The sequence below is a fragment of the Natrix helvetica genome, assembly GCF_964273705.1.
Source record: "Natrix helvetica genome assembly, chromosome: 3".
Taxonomy (NCBI): domain Eukaryota; kingdom Metazoa; phylum Chordata; class Lepidosauria; order Squamata; family Natricidae; genus Natrix; species Natrix helvetica.
In genome coordinates, this window is record NC_138549.1 from 180947 (window position 1) to 198032 (window position 17086).

At 46.2% G+C, this 17086-nt stretch overlaps 1 protein-coding gene across 1 annotated transcript in view; it reads left to right on the forward strand.

Annotated features, from left to right (window-relative positions):
• The window catches only part of WDFY4 (WDFY family member 4), a 130448-nt gene that overhangs the window by 76359 nt on the left and 37003 nt on the right, over positions 1-17086 (forward strand). Inside the window, exons 38-48 of the mRNA XM_081948944.1 lie at positions 1271-1380; positions 2060-2251; positions 2725-2825; positions 7719-7796; positions 8622-8825; positions 11345-11396; positions 11692-11846; positions 12299-12447; positions 13238-13361; positions 14292-14377; positions 15799-15849. Of these exons, the coding sequence (XP_081805070.1) occupies positions 1271-1380; positions 2060-2251; positions 2725-2825; positions 7719-7796; positions 8622-8825; positions 11345-11396; positions 11692-11846; positions 12299-12447; positions 13238-13361; positions 14292-14377; positions 15799-15849 (1302 nt within the window). The remainder of the gene's footprint in view (positions 1-1270; positions 1381-2059; positions 2252-2724; positions 2826-7718; positions 7797-8621; positions 8826-11344; positions 11397-11691; positions 11847-12298; positions 12448-13237; positions 13362-14291; positions 14378-15798; positions 15850-17086) is intronic.

The window sequence follows — 17086 nt, forward strand, 5'->3', positions numbered from 1 at the left end:
ATCCATCCAGACCCGTACGGCCTCCAAACACCGGGACATCATTTCGACGGCCTCATTGGGGTGGTTCGGGGTGGAAATGTATAGCTGAGTATCATCAGCATACAGATGATATCCCACCCCAAAACCACGGATGATCTCGCCCAGCGGTTTCATGTATGTGTTGAACAGGAGAGGCGAGAGCACCGATCCCTGTGGCACTCCACATGTGAGTGGCCTCCGGGTCGATCTCTGCTCCCCTGCCAACACACGTTGCGTCCGGTCAGAGAGGTAGGAGCCAAACCACCGTAAAACGGTGCCCCTGACTCCCAACCCCTCTAGCCGGTGCAACAGGATACCATGGTCCCTGAGATACAATGACTTCCATAAGGACCAGTTTGCTTCTAGTCATGTTTTGGAGAGATGCCTCTCACTTTTGAAGCTTATTTCAAATCTGGGGAAGACTTTTGTGATGTTCCTGAATTGGGAGGGGGTATTCCAACATCATGTGTATGGAACTAAGAAGTCCCCATCACGAGAGAGTAAACTTTCAGTAAATATGTGATTATTCTTGGTAAATAAATAGTGTCACCTACTTACTGTCGGACCACAAATTTGGCCCATTTCTTGACCCCAGCTGTCTCTTGCTTTATTCTGGTTTTGATTCTTGGATAGTTTACTGGGCCAGTTTGCCATTTCCTTGCAAAGTCTTAACAACTCTACTTGGTCTTGGGCAGGAGAGTTTTATCAGACGTTTGCATCCTCCTGTGGCATCAGGAGGAAAGTCTAAAAGATGAAATAACACACATGGCAACAAAGAACTCTGCTAGCTAGGTAGAAGGCCATTTTGCCTTCTAGAAGAACCCAGAAGCTGTTTTCGTTTAGATTTGGGAAGCTTCTTCATCTTGGAAATGACTGCATCAATCCCTCACTGATGGAACAATAGCACCGCGTCTAGTTTAAAGAAAATAATAAAGATAAAAGGGAAAAGGGAAAAGGGACCCATAAATGGAATCCATCCTAGGGACATAGAGGCAAACACTTCTTGAAATGCTGTGTTTGGCCAAAGTAAATCCCAAATAGCAGATATTGGAGCAATTTGTCTTTTAGTTGTTGTTCTTGGTTATTAGAGTTCTTAAAAATAACCATGTATTTTAAAAAGTTCTTTAAAAATAAATATATTAGGATTAAGTCGCATTAAATCACCCACAGCCCACCTTTTTTTGCTCAGATGGTGGTCTTAATGAACCTGCTTATATTTTAGCCAGAGGTTTGTTTATTTTCTGTGTTACAGCTGTCATGAAAATGGTGAGGCAAAACGGATGCCGGTTTCGGGTTGCCCTATTTTTCTTGGCCCGAGGAAAGAGGAGGAGGGGATCGATGATCTTTCTGCCCTGAAGGATGGTAAGCATGACATGATGGCTATGGGAAAGCGGGTGGAATAGGGACTCATCAAGAGAAGAAAAGAAAAGGAGAAGGCTATTGTAGATGTCCTGCTTGGCTCTCAAAATCTACCCACTTCCAAGAGTCTATAGAACCAGTCCAAGAGCTCGCAGAGAAAGGACAGTGTTTCATCTGGATCTTCTAGGCTAAAGGAAATACTGAATTAATGGCTTCCAAGCAACAGAAATTACACCCAGGCCAATGCAGCCCACACAGATTATGACTTTTCTACTAAGGAACTAAGCTCAACACTCACCTACTGTAGACTCTTTAAAACATGGGTGCATTTTGTAATGTCGATATAGAAACCTTGTCACCCAAATTGTTTACAATTTATTGCCTGGAAACTAAAAAAGACAATTTTACATGAGATACTTGGAGAGATATGGGTCATTTATTATTTTAGTCATGTTTGTTGCTCTGACTTCTACATACCTTCTGCACAGGCAGTATCAAAATCTGGAGGGCTGCAAGTGATTTTGCTTTAAGGATAGACATGTCCTGGTTCCCATAGATATCCACAAAGCTACTGATCAGACTTACCTTGGCAGATCCTTCAATCCGGAAGTGATGCACGATGGCCCTTTTGTTGATGTCATACTTTCACCCCAAAACATACTTGCCTTTTATTTCATTCCAGTTCAGCAAGAGATCCAGAGGGCAGCCGAGGAAATCTGGCTCCGGCTTCTTTCTAGGAGAAGAAAAGATTTAGAGGATGCCTACAAAACCTCTTTATTTAAAGAGAAAGGCGATGGAGAAGAGAGAATGAAGATGGAGGACGTAGCTCCTCTTTGGGAAGAGGCCATGAAAAAGACCTGGCAGGCCTTTCTAGGTCTCTGCTCTTGAAGTATACGAAGTCTTTAAGGGAAGGGGCTTGGCCTTTGGGGTGATGGGTCCACTCAGGAGCCATTGTTAAGCACGATACATGCTACCAAGGGAGCGGTTGACAGGCCCCATCATGATCTAAGCTGCTTCATTCGTCTGGTGGACTGTAACCTGTGGTGACAGGTGGGGGTTCAGAGATGTCCAAAACACCACAGAACTGGATACAATGGAGATCTTGCTAGACAGCAGAAAGAGTCTTAGAGTTTGCTATTTGGAAAACAAACATCCAGGGCAGAGGAAAATGCAACTGGCTGGGATGCCAGCTTTGCCCTGGGCCTTGCCAAGCCTGGGCTCCTTGGGGGATAATGTTGAAGCCACTGAGGTGGCATCGATGGTCAGGAAGAGGGGTTGTGTGGCACCTGAAGCGATACAACAAAACATTAACTGCGCTTGTTGCTCCTTTCCTCTCTGTGGTTCCAGCATCGGGGGAAAAACCCTCCCAGAGGAAAATTCTCATCAATGTGTCCAGCAAGACGAGTCCTTTGAATGAGAGCCTGACTTCCGGCAGCAACCCGAAACAGGTGATAGACAAAACTGGCATAAACTGCCTTTCTAAATCCTTGTGGGAACCTCAGGTTCCCTCAAAAAAAGCACAAAGAACGCAGGATAATACCTTGAGCTTCCTGACTTGTAGTCCCTAGTCCTGCTCTATTTGCTGACATGCAACGTGTGGCCCAAATAAATGTTTCCCCCCTCCCCCCCCCCGGGAAGGCCAAGGGAAGTGAAGGGTTTGTGGACAAACTCAAGGCTGGTTTCGTAGCTGCTTTTGTTGGCTGAGAAAGAGATTCAGCCTAAGTAACCTCCTTCCAGGTGTGATGGGAATGCACGTTACTGTTCAATGCTGGCACCGTCTATTTGCCTTCGGGTCTGTTTAATTATTTCTTAAAATTAATTTTGATTATTACAGCTGATTACACATCAGTGAGCAAAGTAATTGATATTTGTTAATGTATCCCAAGGAACATTTTGTACAAGTTGTATTTGCTGTTGAAGGTTAAAGACTATTATTGGTTTTTCCCTAAATGTGCCCACATCATTAGTTCTCGTAGTAGGAAAGGATGCCATCTGGAAAAGGCCGAGTAGACGCATTATTCAGGCACAAGTGCATGAAATTGAGGTTTCTGCATCTTCTGTCTTCCTTTTCTAAAAAGAAAATGCTTGTAATTAAAGGAGAAGCCGCATTACAGGGGAACATTACTCATTTTGTGTTGTTTTCGGTAATGTCAGCAACCGACACTTCAAGATTTGATAGACGCTTCCCTGTAGTGTGACGTGCAACTGAGCCTCCAACTCTTGCCTCTCTTTCTGCTCCAGGCAATTGTATTTTTCCCCCCTCGTGCTTTTCAAGAAAATTAATTGTACAGCAGGCTAAATAACTGATAGGAGATCTTTGGGACTTCCAGAGCCACAGACAGACAGAAGGATAAATTCCTTATAGCAACTCTGGTGCACCCGAGGGGTTTTTTCCTGTGCACCTTGGAAAGAAAAGAAATTAACAATGTGGATGATTTATATTTCCGTTCCCTCCTAGATTGTTTCGTTTTCCCACTAGGCCTTCTCCCTAAAGGACAATGATAAGCAAGCCAGGTACAGAGGGGAGGGCAGGAGGAAGATCTGACCCCTTTCGGAGCCTTAGAAGATCAGCCCTGGCCAAAGCCTCCTTTAGGAAATGAACTTGGTGGGCTGCCAAGGGTCTTTGGAGGGCCTTGCCACCTGCTGCTTTGTTTCCCCAAACTCGGCCCGTACGGAGACAGTGGGGAGAGGAGGCGGGTGATGGAGGTCCAGGCAGACAGAGGTCAGAGGCTGACTTCCAGGGCTAGGAACTGTACAGGAGCTGAGCGGTAAGACAGAGCCACTCCCACAAAACCCAGGGCCAGGTTTATTGCCTTCTCATCTTTTTCTTAATCTAAGCAAGTACCGTTGATACTGCCAGAAACATTCCCAGTTAGAGGTTTGATCCCTGTGTTAGGCATCCCCTGCTGGAATAGATCTCAGGGGACCAAGATAGAGGGAAGTCAGTCATAGTAGCCATAAGATCATGTTTTTTTTTAAAAAAAAGAGATAACCCTTTATTATTAAAACCAATATATGGGTATTTTAATTAGAAGATATTTAACAATATTCTGACCCTGAAGAATGAACTGAGGTTGAGCAGATGTTGCCTCACATCTGACATTCCAACTGGAGTGGTTGGAGATGGCCTTGCCCTCAGAGAGGTTGGTCTCCTGCCCCAAATGTCTCTTTCTGGCTCCAACTCTTTCTGGTTTTCCTTTTGGCTCTGCCTCTTTCTGCCCAAAAGACGTGACTTTGCCCTGATCTTTCTAGACCTTCCCTCCCTTTGGACCGAAAGCTTCCCTGAAGGGTTTCCTCTCAGAATAAAGGCCTCTCCCCTGACAGGTCTGAATCAAGGCTTCTCTCCCGCTTTGTGGAAATCATTTGCCCCCAGGAGAAATTTTCATAAAGTTTCTTCTTTCACTAGTACAACCGATGGTGTATGAACCCTTAAGCAGACTAAGTACCTGCTTAGGGCACTAGGCCCAAGGGGGCACCACAAAGTTGAGGGGGGAAAAAAAACCAATGAAGATTTGTTCAGTGTGTACAAAGGGTGGGGTGTGGGGGGCACCAAGATTTGTCAGTGCTTAGGGCCCCAGTGAGCCTTAATCCGCCACTGAGCACAACCCTCAATATGGAGCATTTTCTTACAACTCAAACATTCAGCTATTCTTCCTTCTGGCAAACAGAAACATGGACTTCAAAGAGAAAAATGTCCACATTTACCTTTAAAAACAAACCGTGTTTATTTTCCCAAACAGAAAAGGGGAAATAGTTGTTTTTACCATCCAAGCAGAAATTCTTGTACATAGAGCTAATAATTTTCTGCTGACTTGCAAAGACATCGTAACTTTTAACCATTTCTTCTGCATACATGTTTTTAGATGTCTGCCTTACCAATTAGTGATATAATTAGTGAAAGGCTGCCTGAGTGTCATAGTTGGGCAAGTCCCCTTTGCCCACCCAAATAGATCAAAGGAAGTTGAGGCAACACAACTCACAATCACATCTACCTGCAACTCATTTATTTGGCTTGTTTTGGCTTGGCCAAAATATGGTGTCCCTGATCCGTTTTATACTGAGTTTTGAAGGAAGCACATAATGCTCCTGTGACATATGTGTAGTGCCCTCCGAGACGTATTTGGTAAAAGTCACAAGAATTTCCAGTGGCTGCTTTAGGAAGTTATCCATCCAGATGTGAGTTTTGCCTGCCATCCTTTTCACAGCCGGTGCTTCACCAGTATGTGGAGTGCACAATGTCAGTATCCTTTTCAAATCTCTTTATCATAATGCCATGTGTATTATTTCGATCAAACAAGCAAATTTATAATTAATTATATTTCTGCTAATCATTTGTGTAGCATCTTTATCTTCATAATAGAAAGATAATTAATACCACTGATTATCTAATTAAATTCATTAAGCATCTACTGACAGTGCTCTATGAAGCTGACATTATGTTCCATTGTCAACAAAAGTTTTGATTTCTTAGGAAGTAATTAAAATGTAAATTAGCATGCCATTAAATACACAGGGGGACTTTTGAATCTGATATTCATTTCAGAACTGCTCATGGCAATGCATTTTTTTTCTTTCAGTGCAACAGAGACAATTTGCTTTTAATGATATATATTAACTTTTTCCCCACTGCAACATGAATGTCTTTTTTGATATCTAGTGTAGTTCACAGCCAGAGTAGAAGGGACACTTCTTTAAAATTGCTGTTTTGCTGGTAAATCTGGGTGATTTCTGTCGATGCAGGAAGAGCTTTTCCGTCTGCATGATCAGAGCTTAGATCAGACCACAGAATGCCACCAATAACACTAAGGATACCATTGCATTTTCTTTTCTTCATCTGTTCCTTCTGCTGCAAATCGTGGAAGCCAAGGAAGTCTGCCAGTTGCTTTACTATAGCCTGGCACAGACCTTGAAGTTTGCCACTGCTGTGGAACAAATTATTTCTACTTTTTTTACATTCTATTCTTGCTGAAATATGCTAATATGCTAATGCTGCCTTCTTGAATTTGGGCCCCTGCTGCCACCTTTCAGCCCCATCTTCTACCAGTCTTAGCTCCTCTTTCTTTGGTTCTGCCTCTTTCCCGATTCTACTTAACCATCAACTGGTGGAAGAGCCTGCCTGCAGAAGTTGCGGGTGCTCCGTCACTAGGAGGTTTGCAAAAAGAGACCAGACAGCCATTTCTATAAAATACTATCCGGTCTCACGCTTGAGCAGGGCTACCAGTCCTCCAAGGTCCCTTCCAACTCTGTTATTCTGTTTTCTTTCATTCATTCGTTCATTCATTTTCTACCTTCTGGTCTTCGTTATTTCCCATCCCCCATCTTCGATCTTTCTTCTTTTCTATCTGTGCCTTCACTCTCTTGGAAGCACAGCCCCCCCCCCACCTCCCCTTGTTAAATAACTGGTTCTCCCAGACTGCCAAGGGTGGGGCCTTCAAAAGTTTGGTCCATGACAGAAAAGATTGCAAGATTCCCACCTCAAGACTCCTTAGCACAATTTTAAAACTCATTTAAGTTTTACTCATCAAAAATACAATAATACAATACAATAGTAGAGTTGGAAGGGACCTTGGAGGTCTTCTAGTCCAACCCCCTGCCTAGGCAGGAAACCCTATACCATTTCAGACAAATAGCTATCCAACATCTTCTTAAAGACTTCCAGTGTTGGGGCATTCACAACTTCTGGAGGCAAGCTGTTCCACTGATTAATTGTTCTAACTGTCAGGAAATTTCTCCTCAGTTCTAAGTTGCTTCTCTCCTTGATTAGTTTCCACCCATTGCTTCTTGTTCTACCCTCAGGTGCCTTGGAGAATAGTTTGACTCCCTCTTCTTTGTGGCAACCCTTGAGATATTGGAACAATGCTATCATGTCTCCCCTAGTCCTTCTTTCTCTTAAGCTAAACATACCCAGTTCCTGCAACCGTTCTTCATATGTTTTAGTCTCCAGTCCCCTAATCATCTTTGTTGCTCTTCTCTGCACTCTTTCTAGAATCTCCACATCTTTTTTACATCGTGGCGACCAGAACTGAATGCAGTATTCCAAGTGTGGCCTTACCAAGGCCTTAGAAAGTGGTATTAACACTTCACGTGATCTTGATTCTATCCCTCTGTTGATGCAGCTTAGAACTGTATTGGCTTTTTTGGCAGCTGCTGCACACGGCTGGCTCCTATTTAAATGGTTGTCCACTAGGACTCCAAGATCCCTCTCCCAGTTACTCCCATTGAGCAAGGTACCTCCTATTCTGTCCCTGTGCATTCCATTTTTGTTGCCTAAATGTAGAACCTTAAAGCACAAATGTTTTGTTACAGACATCAATTTATTAATAATTTTTGTTTTAAATCAGGATTTTACTTCATATTTAGAAAAATGCAGGAGAACTGGCCAAGAACTCTATGCAGTTTTATGCAAGGATCATGTTGAGGTAAGAAACGAAAAAGTCACCTTGGCATGGAAAACAGAACGTGGTTGGGCGCATCAGAGAAACATGATTGATTACATTGATTGCATTTATACCTGCAACCATCACGAGACTCTTGAGAAATTTACATTGGTAAAAATTGAGAAGGAAAGAAAACGTTAAGATTGAGAAAAGAACTCATTCACTACCTGAATTTCCTTCTAATAGGGGATTTGATATTTATCTGCTTAAAATAGAGTGAAGTGATGGAGTAATTGTTCTCCAAGTAATTACAGGAATAAGTACTTCCTCATTGAGAGAGCTAAGAGGATTTGACTCGCTCGGTGTCCCATTCTGCCTAGGTGAAGTTTTGCAGAGCAAAGTATTAAATGCAGTCATCTCTACTACCTTCAATTTATTTAGTTTCAATTGAATTTAAATAAAATCACAGGCGGTTTATGGTTCCTGGTAATCCTTCAAAAGCAATAGGCCTCCCTCGGTCCCAAAGGAATGGTCGGTCCCTGCCTTCTCACAGAAGGAATCCCGCCACAGGGGGTCCGTGGTGAGGTTGCTGGGCTAAAGGGAGGAAAAGCGCTGCCCAAGCCCATCCTTAGCTACAGGGTGATTGTGAGTTTTCCTCTCAGCCCAACCTGCCTCTTGTGCAGAAAAAAAGGGGAGGAGGAAGGGAACTCAGGCACCACCTGGAGCTTCTGCAGGTAACAGAGTATTTGCACACCTCTAATCAGTGCTCCCTTTCTTTCCAAGGCAGAGATGCAACATCTGGGTGGGAGCAGGAGCAGGAGCAGGGGGGAAGACTTTGCTGTCAGTGATTCTCTCTCTTTCCTGCAGAGGGCGCTGTGCCTATGCTCGAAGTCTGCCAAAGCCTGGGCTGAGCTGGAGGACCGGCTTTTTAGGGAGGGGGGCCTGTGGAGGCCCGCGGTAGCTTCTCCTGTCACAAGGTGGGTCCTGGATGCCTACGAAGGTCCTGCTCGGATGAGGAAGAGGATCCAGTTCAAAACCGCCCACCGTGCAGCGGAGCCGTTGCAGAACAAGGTAACCTGCTTTCGGGGCAGGAGACAGGAAAATAGGATCCGGTTTCCTCTTACCAGGACAGAGGAAAAGAGGCTGCTCTGTGTTACACAGGAGCCCAAAGCCTCTTGTTTAGTCTCCTGAGCTACAGGCTGGGAGCTTTGCTACCTGTTGATGATGCTGATATTATGTGAGGGGAAGCGGTTACTGCCGTTCTTGGTTTGCAACACAAAGGCCTAGGATAACCCTGTAGAATTTTAGGCCAAGAAAGGCACAAACCAGACCCGTCAACCAGTGACGTGCGGTGAAGTTTATGGCTAGTGAGGCAGCAATTTTTTTAGACTTGTGGACTTCAACTCCCAGAATTCCACAGCCAGGCATGCTCAGTTCCGATTTAAAGCAACAGCTTTAAACTTATTTAAATAAGTTTTCTTCCTTCTTTTTCTTTTACCTTCCCCTCCTTCCTCCCTCTCTCCCCCCTCCCCCCTCTCAAACACACACACACACACACATACACACACAAAGAGAAGTTGGATTATAGTGTTTAATTCCATGTAGCTGATTTCCAGGGCAAAGGAGGAGTTATTTTTGCCCTGTCCAATGGCATTTTCTTTGATAAAAGGGACGGAAAGTTGGTCTTTGGGTTCCCTCCTTGAATGAGAGAATCCGTTTTAGTCAAAACGTTCAAATGTAATAAAATGATCTTCCTGTCTCGATCTATTTCATTGGAAAAGATGCCCGCCTGAGGAAAGAGCCTTTCACGTCTCTGAAAGCCAGCCCAGGGTGGGATCTCTCCAGGATGGGCGCAAGACCGATCCATGTTCACCAGCAAAGGGCAAAACCCTCTTCCATGGCCTCATTTCCCACCCAAAGCTTCCCCGTTTCTTCTCCATTCTTTTGCTTTCCGCAAAAACAGGGACGCGCTTTGGGAAGGCGGGAGCCCAGAGGAGCCCACCGGCGCCCGCACCACCCGCTCTGGAAGCCAAACTGCCAGTCGGGACTTCCCAGCTCAGCTGCTTCCCGGGCGGGTGGCGCCTGCCAGACGGGACGACAGGAGGTGTGAGGGAGCACGGGCTCCAGGGGCTCTGAGCGTCCACCTGCCTGAGCTGTGCCGCAGGCGAAAGAAAGCGCTTTAGTCAGTGGGGTGTCAGGGGAGAGGATAGAATCTCTCCTCCTCTCCCCTGACACCCCGCTGACTAAAGCGCTTCCTTTTGCCCGCCTGAGCTCTTCCGCGGGCGAAAGAAAGCGCTTTAGTCAGTGAGGTGTCAGGGGAGAGGATAGAATCTCTCCTCCTCTCCCCTGACATCCCGTTGACTAAAGCGCTTCATTTCGCCCGCCTGAGCTCTTCCATGGGCGAAAGAAAGCGCTTTAGTCAGTGAGGTGTCGGGGGAGAGGAGAGAATGCTCAGGCATTCTCCCCTCCTCTCCCCCACACCCCGCTGACTAAAGCGCTTCCTTTCGCCCGCCTGAGCTCTTCCGCGGGCGAAAGAAAGCGCTTTAGTCAGTGGGGTGTCAGGGGAGAGGAGGAGAGATTCTATCCTCTCCCCTGACACCTCACTGACTAAAGCGCTTCCTTTCGCCCGCGGAAGAGCTCAGGTGGGCGAAAGAACGCTTTAGTCAGTGGGGTGTCAGGGGAGAGGAGGAGAGATTCTCTCCTCTCCCCCGACACCCCACTGACTAAAGCACTTTCTTTCGCCTGTGGAAGAGCTCAGGCGGGCGAAAGAAAGCACTTTAATCAGCGGGGGGTGGGGGAGAGGAGGGGAGAATGCCTGAGCATTCTCTCCTCTCCCCCGACACCTCACTGACTAAAGCGCTTTCTTTCGCCCACGGAAGAGCTCAGGTGGGCGAAAGGACGCGCTTTAGTCAGCGGGGCGTGGGGGAGAGGAGAGAATGCTCAGGCATTCTCCCCTCCTCTCCCCCTCACCCCGCTGACTAAAGCGCGTCCTTTCGCCCACCTGAGCTCCTCTTCCTCTTATATATATATGAAACTCCCTCGTGGATATTATTATTTTATATATTATTATTTCATGATGAGAGGGGAGGCTCTGCCTCCCCTGCCTCCAATGACCGCACGTCCCTGCCGTCAACTGATCCTGGGATGCAGAGCAATTACAGGCAAGAAGAGGGCAGGAAACAGAATTCCCTGCCGCTGGCTGAGATGACGTTGCAGTGACTTAGACAACTGCATGAAGGAAATAAGCTGATGGGATGGTGCAGTGGTTAGAGTGCAGCATTGCAGACTAACTCTGCCCATAGCTAGGAGTTCGATCCTGACTGGCTCCAGGTTGACTTAACCTTCCAATCCTTCTGAGGTGGGTAAGATGAGGAGCCAGATTGCTGGGGGCAAAGAGGCTGACTCTCTAAACCACCCAGAGAGGGGCTGTAAAGCCCTGTGAAGTGGGATATAAGTCTACAGTAAGTGCTACTGGCTGCTGGCTCCAGGTACACCCAAGTCGTTCCCGGGGCAGAAGCAGCCCGGCTCCATCGCCAGGTGCCACGTCTCCATCTTCTGTGCCTTGCAGCTCAAACCATTTCTTTTTCCAGGCCCAGCAGACACAGAAAGGTGCATCTGCTCCAGCTTGTGTGGGAAATCAAGGTAATGTTCCCAGATGAGAGGCTGGGGCAAAAGAGAAGGGGCTGGCCTGGCCACACGGACCACCCAGGCCTGGCAGTCTGTACTAAACCCAATATTTCCAACCCTCCCCTCCCCGCCTGCTGGCATGTTTTGTAAGAGCGGGCAGCAAACCCTTTATTTTTAAAAAGTGCTTTTATTTTCATATGGCAGAGTCCCTACGTTTTGTGATTAAAAACAAAGGTGATAGTTTCAGTTCAGGAACGGAGCGTCTAATATAGGACATTCTGCACCCTTTATGCCTTTTCCTTTAATGCAGGTGAACGGCCAACCCTGAGTAGAGAAGGAGAAGCAGGTCGGGATCAGCTGACCTTTTTTCCTGCCCTGGGTGAACATCTCCACTCGGAGGAATTCGTGGAATTTGTCTGCGTGGAAAGGAAAATTGTCCTCCAGGAATTAGTCCAAGATGAAAAGGTACAAGCAGAAGCAGCACAGCCGGTCTGTCCGGGGCACCTGGGCAGGGCTCTCTCCAGGCCCCAAATTCAGCCGCTTCCATGTTCTCCTGTTGCAAAATAAGGGGCCAGGCGGGAGGGTCCCTTCCCCTCCCTCCCTCCCTGCCCATTCCAGTCAGGAGGGAAACTGTTCATCAGGAAAGCAGCCTTACTTCCCCCACACAAGGCAGCCCGTTTCTGCAGCCCGTTTTATGGTAAGGATTAATTAACTTTGTAACTGACTCTGCTACTGAAGAAAATTATTTCTTATTATTATTTTAGTATAAATAAGGCTCCGTGAAAGAAGGAAGGCCGTTTAGAAACGAGTATTGCTCAGTCAATGAGTCTTAATTTTTTATTGGTAAAATATTGAGCACTGGAGGAAAAGTTGAGATGGCTGCACCATTCAGCTGCATCGCCATCTTCCCTGCTTAGGTTACCTGCCGGCTGTCCGTGGTTGTGATGGATGGACATGCAGCGTCGGAAGGGGCACTTCTCCTTGGCCGTGACCATTTCTACGTCTGCAAGCACTTCGCCCTGTCCCACCTGGGAGAGGTTTATTGCACCAGCCATTGCTTGTCCTGGTGAGTGGTTCTCTACCTGAGCGGCACTGGAGGCTGCCCGACCTATTGCTGGCTACTGCGAAAACAGGCCCCGTCCACCTGTGTCCACGTCCCAGTCCTTCCCAATTTGCAATGGGAAGGGGCAGAGGAAAGAGCCCCTGCCGAAGTAGCGAGAAGAGTCCCCAGTTCAGGCAGAACCGTAACATGTGAGGATGTTTCTTATTCTGGTTTGCTCTGAAGGGCTGACATACGTGCAGAAACTAAAGACACCTGGGAGGGAAAAAAACTAAGAGATACGAGGGTCAAGGATAACCGAAAGATGATCCTAATTTAAGTCGTTACATCACAGTCTGTGGGGATATTTCTACCACCAAAAGGTGCAAGATTTTGCAAACCCAATTGCGGAGGGATATTTTCCCCCCCTTTTACTTCTGCTTGATTCGTTGCAATTCACCAGGACCTGAGCACCAGGTCTCTCCTCTTGCTACCGTGATTCCTGAGAGATGGAGGGAAAGGAGATGCTGACCTCCCCCCAGGTGCGCCCAGGTCCCAAAGGGGACAGGCTGGCTGAGGCCTCAGGAAAGGGGCTTTTCCTTAGGAGAGAAAAGGCGCCAAATGGCTTCCTGCTTACAGGGGAATTGCTGGTGGCTTTTTTCTGACTCAGGCTGAGGTGGCCTGGAACAAGTTGTCCTCTGTAGGTTTTGGGGCAAGGCAGAAGAGGACAACTTAGGCCCTCCTTCTTTGCCACTAGTGGAGTCCAGTTAATGATGTCATGGTTTATCTAATGCCCATTTCCCATGGTTGCTTCTAGCATCAGAGAGCCATTCATTTATAACTTGTGCTACGCAACAGAGGCCACGCCTGTGGAGCCCACGTGTTCCTGCCATTCCTACAGGGACATTAGGGAGATCCGGCCGATGCGTTTCCTTCTGCAGGTAGGAGCCGTCTGTCTGTTTGGGCTTTCCTTTGAGTATGGGATGTCTAATGAAGACACACAAAGTTTTGGATGGATGCTCAGTAGGTTAGAATGAAAGAAATTGTCAACTATTATATAAATGCACAAACTGTTAAATGCTTCCTTGGATGGCAAAATTCCGAAACACCTGAATGAATTCCATACCTGTGTTTGAGTTGATGTGCTCTAAATCTTCAACTCGATTGGGGACAGACCAAGAGTAATAGCACCAATAGACCAGTGAAGTATAAACATTTTTTTGAAAAAACCCAAATTTGTATCCTGTCCGGGTTTTTCCAGGCTAAAGGAAGTGGTTTCTGATAGTTTGAAAGTTCCTCCAAGCTTGATTCTTCCTGTCAGTGAGATGTTTGAAGCAATAGCACAACTGGAAGCGCATCGATGAGCAAGCTCAGCAGAAACCATTGTTCTTTGAGCAGAAACCTTATAAGGTTTTCAACATCGGGATAGTCGATTGACTGCCTGAGCGGGGGGTGGGGGTGGGGTGGGGAAGTTAACCCGCAGCAGGGATGTGCCAGTGGTTCTGAGCCAGGAACCCTTTGGCCTTTGGGTGGGGCCTGCCAGAAGCCATGCTCCCAAAAGCAGTGGCCAAGTCCAGGAAACGATCCTTTCAGCCGGTCAAAAGAAACGCCCTTTCTAGATCTCCTCTCTAGTCGTATCCTTAAATGTAAAGATCAGGGGCAATTTTTGAAGATGCCCGGAGGACAAGCTTTATGTAACTGTCTGATCTGCACCCCCGACAATGAATCCTAGGGACAGCAGCACGGGGATCCTGAGATCCCTGGATCTAGTCCGGTTGGCTAGATGATTGCCGCTGAAGTCGCTTAGAGAAAGAAACGTTTTCGCCTTCCTCTTGCAAGCTGACCAGGGCCTATTTGGTTTGTCTTCACAGGAGATAGCCCTGGAGATCTTCTTAAACAATGGCTATTCCGTTTTCCTTGTATTCCACAACAATGACAGGAAAAAGTTCTTGACAAGGTACCTTTTGCATAAGCTATGAACATGCTTTGCTTCCTGCCTGGTCCCAAGAGGTTTTCTTCAGGAGTTCGCTAGAAGTCTTGTTTTTCCATAGACGGTGTTTGCCTCACTGCTTGCACTGTTTGAGAAACGTTCATTCTGTGCAACAGGCAACCATATGTCCCAGGTTGCCCCGGCACCAATGGCCTTTGCTCATTTTTGCATCATTGTTAAACATTCTACAAAGGCCCATTGGTTCATCTCCTTGTTCTAGCTGTATTAATATAACAGATAGATTTGTAGACCAGTGTTTCTCTTTTATCTGCAGAATACTAAGACAGGCAATTGCTAGGCCCAAACCCATTCTAAGTGTGAGCCTAGCAACTCGGCTTCCTGCCTTTGCCAGGCAAAATCTGGCAGGCTTGATGAATGGCTCTTTCTGACCTCCTTAGAGCGATGATAAACGCTGAAACAACCATGAGATATGAAAAATCAGGTGGACCTAAGAAATAAATAACTCTTGGAGAAAAGACCAATTATATTATCGTTTCCTAATTGTTTCCAACCCAATGGAATCCTGGAAAGAAATGATTTAAGAAGGTTGAGACCTGTTTATCAACAGATGCACTTTCTGTAGACTAAGTATAATGGGACCAAATTCAGTTTAAAAAAGGTCAGATTGTGCTGTAAAAAAAAAGTCCCGGAGGTAAATGCCCCCCACCCTACCCTCCGTGCACCCCTGGCCAGGCAAGAGCGGGGCCCTTCGGAAGGCCGAGGAGGCTGGCCATTGCTCCATTCAAACCCCCTCCCCTCCCGAGGTCTCTCCTGGTCACATGACCCAAAGTGGGTCCTAGGCAGCCTTGAAGGGTCTCCCAGGTAAGCAGCCCCACAGATGCACCCAGGTGCCACCTAAGCAGCATAACAGGTAGACCGCTCCTGGGTGCGGCTGATGAAGGATGGAGCGGGGAAGATCCCCAAGGACCCCTCCCTCTGGCTTTCCCTACCTTCTTTACTAGGGGTGGGGTGGGGGTGGGGCTACATATTTGTGTGCTTTTTTTAGAAATAGCATCCCAAAGTGCAGTGGTGAAATTCAAATTTTTTTACTACCATTTCTGTGGGCGTGGCTTGGTGGGCGTGCCAGGGGAAGGATACTGCAAAATCCCCCTTTCCTCCTGATCAGCTGGGACTGGGGAGGCAGAGAATAGAGGGGACAGTCAGAGGTGGTATTTGCCCGTTCTCCGAACTACTCTAAAATTCCTGCTACCGGTTCTCCAGAACCTGCCAGAACCTGCTGGATTTCACCCCTGTCAAAGGGGCTTCAATCCTATCAGTGGGTGGCAGTTACGATGTATGTCCATCACAAATCCACAGAAGCTTTCAGAATTAATTGTCTAAAGCTCTCACCTTTCAGAGGAATAAAGTTAACTGTTTTTTCCCCTCAGATTATGTTCAGTGAGATCAAAAGGCGTTGCAGACGAATCTACTAATATAAGGTATTTTTGCATGTCCTAATATATAAGAAAATGAATTAATTAAATGTTGTAGCCTTTTGTATTAGCACCTGCCTGACATTTACCTCAGAAAAACTGGATTCCAACTTTGGGGGACAGATACTTCTTTCTCTTGCAATCAGTTTTACTGCAGTTAAGTGAACCACACGATCATTAAGCAAATCTGGTTTCGCCAATTGACTTTGCTTGTTGGAAGCCAGCTGAAAGGTCACAAGTTGTGATCACGTGATTGCAAGGCACAACCGTTGTGAATGTGAGCCAGTTGCCAAGTGCCTGAATTGCCATCACAGGACGTGTGTGTGTGTGTGTGTGTGTGTGGCAACAATTATAACTTCAGGGGCAGGTTGTAAGTCACTTTTTCCAAGGCCGTCATATAAGCACGATTAAATAAACAGTCGTAAGTCAAGGACTACCTATACAGGTATAAAGTAAATTGATTCGCATTCTCCAGTGCTAGCCTTCTCTTCAGATTTTGTTCTTCCGTGACCATTTATTATTGGGACATATTAAAATAATATTTAAATAACAAATGAGGGGATATCCAGTTAATGGAGGAACCAGTTTGTTTGTTTGTTTGTTTGTTTGTTTGTTTTATTGGATTTATATGCCGCCCTTCTCCCAAAGGACTCATGCAGAGCATGTGGAAGCGTCTAAAGAAGGAAACAGAAGATGTTTCTTTCCAAACAGAGAAGATTGCTGGCCTATTGTCATTTAGAGACTGGTGTTCCTGCAGAAGAAGAGAACATTAATGGTTTCTATTGGAGATGATTACATTTCTCCTTTTTTATTTTTTATTTTTTTTAATAAGTGCTAAACGCAGTATTACAGTAACAAAAATATATGGGTATTCCAAGAAGAAAGTTCAGTGAAGAGAATTACCACATTTACAATGTTGTTCGTTTCTTAAACCAGCCTTTGATGGCCCCAGAGACTGCCAGATCTTTTACTACATACTACATCTAAATCCTATCACTCCATACATCATTGGAGCTGTAGGCTCTTGTCTTAATTTCAGCTATTTTGGGTGCCTTTGACCCTTGGCAACATCTGAGCAAATCCCTGCAGTTTTCATGGCAACATTTTGGGAGATCATTTGCTCTTGCCTTCTTCTTCCTCCTACGGCTGAGAGGGAGCGTCTGGTCCAAGGAGACCCTGCTGGCATGTCCCTCTCGCTCTCCTGGCCTGTAACTACTACACCCAACTAGTTCTCTGGCTTTAG